At 44.6% G+C, this 9528-nt stretch overlaps 1 protein-coding gene across 1 annotated transcript; it reads left to right on the top strand.

Annotated features, from left to right (window-relative positions):
• The first annotated feature begins 303 nt into the window (after positions 1–303).
• On the top strand, positions 304–8335 carry LOC311149775 (von Willebrand factor A domain-containing protein 1-like). Its single transcript, XM_084187003.1, has 6 exons — positions 304–712; positions 3287–3844; positions 4743–5075; positions 5326–5601; positions 5800–6081; positions 6547–8335. The coding sequence occupies exons 1-6, from the start codon at positions 628–630 to the stop codon at positions 6573–6575; spliced, it is 1563 nt and encodes a 520-aa protein (XP_084043129.1). The 5' UTR covers positions 304–627; the 3' UTR covers positions 6576–8335.
• Positions 8336–9528: the final 1193 nt, after the last annotated feature.

A 9528-nucleotide genomic window follows, 5' to 3' on the forward strand; every position in this document is an offset into this window, starting at 1 on the left:
ACTGAAATTCGTAGTTATAATAGGATAAGTTTACAGAATCCAGATAATTATACATCTCCGTTGGTTAATTGCAAAGCTTAAAGTTAAAATTATGCTTTATGTTGTATTACAATTTCAAGACTCTTCACTTTTTGCATGATTGACTACTCGCCATAAAATGTAAAGATAACCTTTATGAGAAAATGGGCACCTTTCCAGAGCAATGACATTTGGCGATTCGCTATTCGAAGTCTCTTGAAAGACGGGAAAGAAAGAAGATAGTGAACACTGGAAGGGGAGGTACTGGACACGGGACTTGAGTCAGAGCGAAGAACCGACTTGAGCTTACGCCCTAGTTCGCTCAAGGCGTCTTTTACCTCACAAACTCACGGAGGATACCCGAGCAACCAATTTTCTGGGGGAAATATTACGAGAATAAAATGTTCCAGAAAAGCAGAAACAAAACTGGAAAGTCTGAGTGAAAGTGAGGATTTGTGAAGCTCCAATACGCAATTTATAGCCCGGGTGTAAGGCTGATTACCATTTCAGTTGGAGCGACGGTCCAGGCAATGGACACTTTTTTGGAGGAAGCCCTTTCGTTATCATCATAATTCTTTATACTGGAATTGATCGCAATTAACCTTTGCAATGGAGAGTCGGATTTTATTTACTTGCATGCTGGTTTGCGTGTTCTTGCGGTCGTCCTGTGGTCAAAACTCTGCACCAGAAGCAGGTGAGCTTTGCAGGTGGTGGTCTGGTGGTGGGGTGTGGTGGGGTGTGGTGGGTGGATGTTATAACCTACATGACTGACAGATTAGGGAGGAGAGGTGCAGCCAGAGGATCTCCAAATGGTGTTATTATATTGGCACAATCATTTTATCATAGCCTACCTGTCATAGAATTTCTACAACTTTGACAGTAACCTATGTTGATACCTGTTCCTTGCTTTTAATGAGAAGTTTAACACTATGTTAAATGTATTTATGCATATGATTTATTGTGATGTAAATTAAAACATCTAATTGATTATAACACCATAATAATTACTGAATGCTTGTTACAACCATGCATGTGTTAGCTAGAGCTCATAACTGTAGTGGTGAAAACTAAACTTGGTGGTGAGTCAATTAAATCTGTCAGTGGTCTGTCTTTATAACTCAGTGTAAGTATACAATGTACAGGCTACAGAACATTACACTTCTCACACCCTCTTCCATTTATAGACTAGACATGCTTTGACTAACATAGCCTAATTACTTTCTATGCATCTCACTCAAACATAGAAATGGTTTTAATACTAAGGACTGGCTGAGAAGCACAGTTGATCCAGGTTTAATCACCTGTGAGGATGTATTTTGATCCTACATATAGCCAACTGATGGTGATATAACCACATCATGTTTTAGAATCAAGAAGAGCTGCGGAGGAGGCCTTTTCTATCACATCTGGGCTGTCAATCTGAAGCGCACACTTGTCATTGTGTGTGTGTGTGTGGGTGTGGGTGGGTGTGTGTGTGTGTGTGTCTCTGTGTGTGTGAGCTTCCATGCATGCGTGAAACAGATCTAAAGAGTTATTGTCAGTTACTCCCATGCTCACCAAGGTTCTGTGGTTTCATAATTTACATTTAGTGTGTAACCATTAATATATTAGTCAAACTTGTTCAGGGTGTACTCTAAACCTGACACTGCAATAAAGCTAATACTGTACAAGGCAAATATTTGGCTTACAATAAATAGGCATGACCAGAGAGACACATACATAAGTACATTTTACAGGAGCTTTAACCTGGAGGCCACTAAGGCAGCTAGAGGAGTACAAAGTCCAAACAAGAAGACAGATGTAGAGAATTCTTTAGGAAGCAAGAGAATGAAAGAGAGAATGGCGGAGTGTGTTCACACTCACTGCAATTCGTCTTTCAACACTACACTGTTGTCAGTACAACCACCACACATCGAGCGTCAAATTGAAGCCTGAAGAAATTCACTTTTAAGGTCCCAAAGAAAATAGTGAATTTCAAAAGCACTCAAAGCTGGATAACGAACATGGCATGTCTCTCTCTCTCTCTCTCTCTCTCTCTCTCTTTCTGCTCTGAGCACATATGGCTGCTACTGCACATTCTTCCTCTTCTCTCAAATGGAACTGCAAAAACACACCTCCCCTTACCCTTTCTCTCTCTCTCTCTCTCTCTCTCTCTCTCTCTCTCTCTCTCTCTCTCTCTCTCTCTCTCTCTCTCTCTCTCTCTCTCTCTCTCTCCACCTCCAACCTACCCTCCTCCTTATACCACCAATACCCAGCCGCTCCTACTGTTCTCCCCCCTCTCCCCTCTCTCCCCATAACCCCCTCTCGCTTAAATGAGAAGCCATGCTTCTTGCTACTGTTACGAAATATGGAAAATTGGCCAAATCTGGAATGTTTTTCCTAGTCTTTCTAAATGTTATGACAGCATCTTTCATCCGTCCTTCATTCGCACACCCCTGCTCTAATCTATCTCACTTCATGCCTATTTTTAGTTTGTTTGTTTTGATCTGGTTTTATTGCTGTAATTACTTGTTTCTCACTCCTTTACTTTCTTAGGACGGTTCACGCTTCTCCACTCATTTCTGTTTGTGCATGTACGTGTGCTTGTACTTGCATGCATGCACACTCACACTGAACAGGGAGGGGTCCACTGGAAAAAGTTAAGGGAGGGAGAAGGATTCAGAGAGAGAGAGAGAGAGAGAGAGAGAGAAAAGAGAGCGAAAGTTAGAAGTAGTAGTGGGTTTTCCCACAGATGCTCCACACAGTCTCAGTTCGCTCTAGGATTGTACATATCCCTGTAAATGGGTGTGGCTATGAGTTTGCCACTTCTCTATGGGAAGTTTGTGGGTAAGCTAACTATACCACTATGTTTCCCTGTTTCCCACATACACTAATTGTAGTGAACCGCACACACTTATTATAAGCACTATGCTTATAGAAATTCCCCCTCGTGAAGTGGTGTAAGTGGTGTAAATGTTGCTACATTTAAACTCTCTGAGCATATCATTCTCATTCATTTTCACATAATATTAGCATGATAATCTGTAGCTATAGCCTATACATATGTATCTATATTCTCCTATATCTGTAAAAATCTACTGAATGTGTGTCCACCACCTGTAACCCTCTCTCCTCTCCTCTCCTCTCCTCTCCTCTCCTCTCCTCTCCTCTCCTCTCCTCTCCTCTCCTCTCCTCTCCTCTCCTCTCCTCTCCTCTCCTCTCCTCTCCTCTCCTCTCCTCTCCTCTCCTCTCCTCTCCTCTCCTCTCCTCTCCTCTCCCCTCCCCTCAGTGTTGAACTGCTGTGAGGGCGACGTCCTCTTCCTATTGGACTCCTCGGGCAGCGTCTCATCCTATGACTACTTCCGCATGCTGCGCTTCCTGTCCGAGCTCCTCCTTCCCTTCTCATTGGGCGAGGACCAGGTGAGGGTGAGCCTACTGCAGGTGGGCACCCAACCCCGCCTCGAGTTCGGCTTTGATGGCCACAATACCCAAACGGGACTCCAGGAGGCGCTGAGAAACACCAAGCCTCTGGGGGGCGACACCAACACAGAGGAGGCCCTCAGGTTGGCCAAGGACTGGGTTCTGAAGCCCGGGGGGAGCGGGGGGGCCAGAGAAGATCTACCCAGGGTTCTAGTGTGGCTGACGGATGGGGTGAAGCCGGGTGATGTGATTGGACCAATGAAGGAGCTGAGAGAGGAGGGCGTGTCCGTTCTGGTGATCTCCACGGGCCACGGGAACTACCAGGTGCTGCGGCAGGTGGTCACCCCTCCTGTGGAGTCGCACCTGTACTTTGTGGACATAGATGATATGAGTATCATCACCGAGGACCTGAGGGATGCCATTATTGGTGAGTGTGTGTGGGGTTCTGTTTGTGTCCAATTTGATTCCACAATTGACTGCAACTGACATGGACCTTACACCTTCTTTTGAGCTCTGCTATAAACTGTGCTGCTGTACAAATCCATGTATCCATGCTACTCCTTTATCACATACCCACTCCTAGAGACAGTGGGACATAGAAGGAAGCAGAGACAGTGTGTTTTAGACTGTAATGAGAGAGGGGGGGGCTATTAATAAAGACATTATTCAACCCAGCCCCCTCTACCGTGCCCCCCTACGGTGCCAGACAGATATATATAGACTAGAGGGTATTTCTCTGGTCAGATAGGGTAACAGTCATATGGACACATAGGCACTTCCAGTAAACATATGTAGCTCTAAGACATGATGCATAGCGATGGGCGGACGCATAGTGTAAATACAGTTTGTTTACGACACAGAAGGAGAATCCATGATCCCTCTAGCGAGTGCCTGAGGTTCCTATCCGCTGATACTGAAACCTCTCTTGGGTTTGCTATTTGTTACAGTGGTATCCTCAGAACTGGGTTGTCTATTTCGAGGGTTTTTATGGCATGAGTTGTAAATGCATGGGAGAACACACAGTTTGTCAGTCTGTCTGTCTGAGCTCCTCTTGTCCTCCCATCCTCATCCCTTTCCGCCCTCTCTTTTTTGCCATCTTGTTCTGGTTATCCAAGTATGAATGTTTACCAGTGAGAGAAAGGAATCTGCACACTGTGATAATATGATATGGAATCGCCATCGTTCCAATATAACTTTCCATTTATTCCATTCCAGCCATTACAATGAGCATGTCCTCCGATTTAAAGTGACACCAGCCTCCACTGGAGGTGTATATTCCACCAGTGTTTCAGGTCATCGGTCTCAGTCTGTCTCTTCTCTAACAGAGATCCTCCGGGCTGAACGGCTCCAGGTGCGAGACGTGTCCACAGACAGTGCCGTGCTGCAGTGGCGACCGGTTCTGGCCGGTTTGACCGGTTACTATGAGATCCGATTTAGACCGGTTCCCAGTCTAGGAGTGGTTGGAGGAGGAACAGGGGGGCCTGGTACCAGCCCAAGTACCAGTGGTGGTCAGTACCAGCGACTGACCCGGCCAGGGGACTCCAGCACGGCCAGGCTGACGGGCCTAAAACCAGACACAACATACAAGGCCACACTAACTCCTGAGTCCAACCTGCAGGTGCTCAACCCCCTCTCTGTCAACTTCACCACTAAGCCAGGTAAGAGTAGAGCTGGGGAAGCTTGTGCATCTTGGTAAAATCAGTGCTGTTCTATCGCGCGTGCAATGATGTCAGAGGGGAAAAAAACTGTTTGTTGTTTGCAGTATCTTTTTTGTTGTTGTAATATCGGAAACGGACATGGCAGTTCCACCGTTAAGGATTCCAGCTTTCACTTCCACTTTAGAATAAAATCACCATATTATATATATTTTAATATTATAGTATTACATATCACTTATTGTCTCCTCAGAGGTGTTGAGTCCGGCTGTGGTGACGGTGTCTGACTCAGGGGCCAACAGTGTGAGGGTGAGCTGGGGTCCTCTGCAGCCGGAGTCTGTCCAGAGCTTCCAGGTGGAGTACATGGCCCTGCCAGGGGGGAAGCTCCACACGGCTACTGTGGGCCGAGGGCAGAACTCCACCGTGCTGACCAACCTCCAGCCAGACACCCAGTACCTGGTCACCGTGAGCGCACGGCACTCCTCCGGCCGGGAGAGGGCCATGTCTGTCAAAGTGTGCACTGAGGAGGGTAAGGAGCGTAGAGCATTGAGGATATGTTCTTAGGCACAGATGCAGAATGGTATTAGCCTCAAAGCTTAAACTGAAACATTAAAAGGGGGAAATGCAAAATTGACTATTATCCTTCACATAGAAGTGTATGAACGCAGCACATAGGCCTTATTCACACACTCTCTCTCTCTTTCTCTCTCCCTCCATCCCTTCTCAGTAAGGCCAGCTCTAGCAGACCTGCAGCTGACCACGGTGGGCAGTGACTCTGTGCAGGTGGACTGGAAAGCCAGCGTGGACGGCCTCAGGGGCTACTGGCTCACCTGGGAGGGACAGGACAGCCACGGCTCTACCGCCGCCCCGCGCTCCTCCCTCTACCTGCCTCCCAACTCACTGTCCACGCGCCTCACACACCTGCCCCCCGCTACCCGAGTGTGTGTGTCGCCCGTCTACCGGACGGCACGCGGGGAGGGCCTCTGCTGCACGGCCCAGTTTCATTCAGGTGAGAGGACAGGATGCCGCCAGTTAACCCTTTCAGCACTGCTGGTTGGGGTCAGTTAATTTCAGTTGTGTTCAGTTGGTCAATTGGAGCGGACATGGAATTTTTTAGGGCATGTCTAAATGGATCCTAGAATTGGCACTTTTGAATGTACCCAAGCCATCTCTCTGTTTGGATAAGGATGAGTTTTGAATAGCATTTTGAATCTGAAGAGTAGCCTATTTTTTGCCTACATTACAACAATGATCCACTTGTAGCATGTCGCCAAAACTTCAGATAATTTTTTTGAAACAACTCCAAAATAGTTCCCTCTAGATTCTGTCTGACCCCAAAGTAACCACACTAAAAATGTGTGGTTGTGGTTGTGCCTACTGGGGTTTCCATGACAACTAGCTTACACTCTTGGCTTGCTACTGGGAAGGTCTGGTATGAGGTTTTCATGTGTGTCTGTTTCCTTCTGCCTTGCAGATGCATCGGTTTGGGGCCACAGATCATAACATTGCTGAGTTCAACAGGCAATATGCCAAGGATGGAGGGATGAAGGAGAAGAAGAGATAGAAGAACAATACATCTGAACTTGCATCCCTCCCTCAGTTCATTCTCTCCTCTCTGGATATCATCCACAAGACACAAGGCCTTTGGATTACAAAGCACTGTCTAATAGATACTGATACAATAGATAGATAGGCTTACTGTACTATAAAGATCTTGCTCTATTAGTAAGCACCCTAACTGAGTTGGGTTGCTATCTCCAGCGATGCAGACATCTTGATTTTCACATTTACTTTGCATTGCCTAAAACCTGTAATCACACTGTAAAATTGTTTGTTTGTTTTAGATATAAGCTTAAGATGTAGAGAGTGGGCCAAGCACACCAGTCTAGCTCAAGGTCATTCTGCTTAACAGTATTATGCATGATGTAGTTTTAATCAAAAAGACCCACTGGGCACAGATGTGTTAATTTACATTTGGTTGAGTTATCAACTAACGTGAATTCAACATGAAATCAACAAAAACTTTAACCATGTCATTGGATTTAGGTTAAAAGTTGGGTGAAAAAAAGATCAAATTCCCTTACTTTGATGACTTTTGCATGTCCAATCAGTTTTCCACGTTGATTCAACATCGTCTCATAGATTTTGTTGTTGTTGAAATGACGTGGAAACAATATTGATTCAACCAGTTTTTGCCCAGTGGGGAGGAATGTATTTTAACACATTTTTCTAACTTCTACAATACACGGAGAGCAACCATGTTTGCAAAATAATCTGAATATTTCCCAAAGCACCCAATCCTAATATTTTAGTAACACAATACATGTGTGTGCAAACTCAGTGTAGACTTTAATTGAAGGGCAAATGAACACAGAATCCTTAATAACAGAGAGGAACTAATTTGAACCAATGAAAAATCAGATTATCTACGTGGCTGTACTGATAAAACCACAGACAAGATGTTCTACCAGTGAGATGTTGCAGAGGTTTTTTCATTAAAGGATGGTCACAATATGATATTTTCCAGGATTGTTTTGACCCATCACTACCAAGACTTATACATGGAGGACTTGACAAACAGTTACATTGGAAGATGCTGTATATTCAGTGATACAGGTTGGCCATTAACAACGGTGCATAGGTCTGCAGAAGAAATATAATAATTATTCTACCAAATTCCTTGGACCGTATTCATACTGTAGTTGTGGAGATCTGTTCACAGTATGTCCCACTGTGTAAAAACGGGTTAAATCCACATTGTTTCTACGTCATTTCAAAAAAAAAAAATCTAAGCGATGGCATTCAATCAACGTGGAAAACTGATTGGATTTTCAAAAAGTCATCAACGTAAGGAAATTCTGTCTCTTTTTCACCCAACTTTTAACTTAAATCCAATGACATGGTGACATTTTATGTTGATTTCACATTGACTTCATGTTAGTTGACAACTCAACCAAATGTAAGTCAACAATAGACGTTGAACTGACATATGTGCCGTGGGGTGGCTCTGTTATCAGCTGGTTTCTGCTGCCTCCCTGTGGAAGTTGTACTGATTCGTTTTAGATCATTTTTAGATGCGTTCAATGTTGGTTTGTTCATATTCAATACATTGAGAGTTGTTAATCACTATATTAAATTAACTAGTTTTACAACATAGGGGATTTTCTCTGAGAATTATCATGCATATCTAAAGTGATCAGAGGTCTAATACAATGTATTTGTTTGGTAACTAACTGCATCAAATGCATTTTGCATTAACTACCAGAACTGTCTCTTAGTGCCTAGTATTGATGTGTGGTGTTGGGTTGTTGCATTTGCCTCTCACAGGGACTGAATGCCTTTGACCATTTATTGATGATCAGGATGCTGATTAGAGGAAATAATTGAGGAAGGGTTGATAACAAAAGGGATTGTAGAAATTATGATGAATATGAAACAGATGGATGCCCCGCCTTTGCTGATTGGCGAGGAAAAGCTGGAAATAGAGGTTGTCAAAGGGTGAGTCTTATTTCATGGCCCTCATAAGCTGCCCCAGAAAGCCACACTTTTTTGGGAGGGGTGGTCCCCAGTAAGACATTCTATGCATCTCTAACTCCCATTCTAATTTTCTCATCTCCTCCCTCTTCTTTGCTATTTTTACCTCATGCTCCTTTTCTTTTAATTGTCGCCTCCTCATTTTGTCCTCTCCTTCTTCTCATCCTCGTCGTTCAATCGTTTCTTCCTCCTCAGCTCTCTTTTTTGCCTCCTGCTCTTGTCCCTTTTTCTCTCTTTCTTCTCTTGCTTATTTTTCTCTTCCTTTTCCCCCTCACTGTCCTTTCCTTCTCTTCCATTTTCTAAAACTCTATTTATCCTTCATTCTCTGTAGCGCCCAACGCTTTTTAACCTCCTTTTCCATTATCTCCCGTTCTTTATTTTGCCTTTTCTTCTCTGCCTCCTGTTCTGATTTTGCCTCCTGTTGCAATTTCTTGAGGATCTGCTGTTTGTTCTTTAACTCCTGTTCTATGAGTTGTCTTCGTTGTTTAACAGTCTATCCTCCTGTGGGCTGGCAGTTCACTCTCAGAGGAGGTCTCCTCTTTTTCTCACTTTCCTTTCCCTTCCTCCTCTACTCACTCAGCCTGGTTGCCGTCTCTGTTCAGCTATTACGTTCCACTCCTGTCATTTGCTAAAGAGGTCCAGAGCAGGAGCAGCCATTGGTGAAAACAGCGGGAGGGACTTGGCGTGTGGTACTGGAAGAGGGCACTGAGGGCTTGGGGGTATCCATTGCAGGGGAGCGCTCCCCGGTCTGTCCAGGGGGAGGTGCAGATGAGGATAATGCACTTTACTGTTTGACCAAATCATGGTTTTAGTCGCCCAAAAAATAGGAAGATTTGAGTGAGGGGACAATGTAGAATATGCTCTTTATGATCCATGATCTTGGCTGTCTAACTGATGACAGAGTCGGAGCAGGTCTCTTTGC

The sequence above is a fragment of the Coregonus lavaretus genome (genome assembly GCF_964263955.1).
Source record: "Coregonus lavaretus genome assembly, chromosome: 22".
NCBI lineage: Eukaryota > Metazoa > Chordata > Actinopteri > Salmoniformes > Salmonidae > Coregonus > Coregonus lavaretus.

Coding starts and splice junctions, on each gene's coding strand:
- LOC311149775 (XM_084187003.1), top strand. CDS start 628: ATGGAGAGTCGGATTTTATTTACTTGCATGCTGGTTTGCGTGTTCTTG. Junction 3,845..4,742: donor CCTGAGGGATGCCATTATTG/GTGAGTGTGTGT, acceptor CTTCTCTAACAG/AGATCCTCCGGGCTGAACGG. Junction 5,602..5,799: donor CAAAGTGTGCACTGAGGAGG/GTAAGGAGCGTA, acceptor ATCCCTTCTCAG/TAAGGCCAGCTCTAGCAGAC.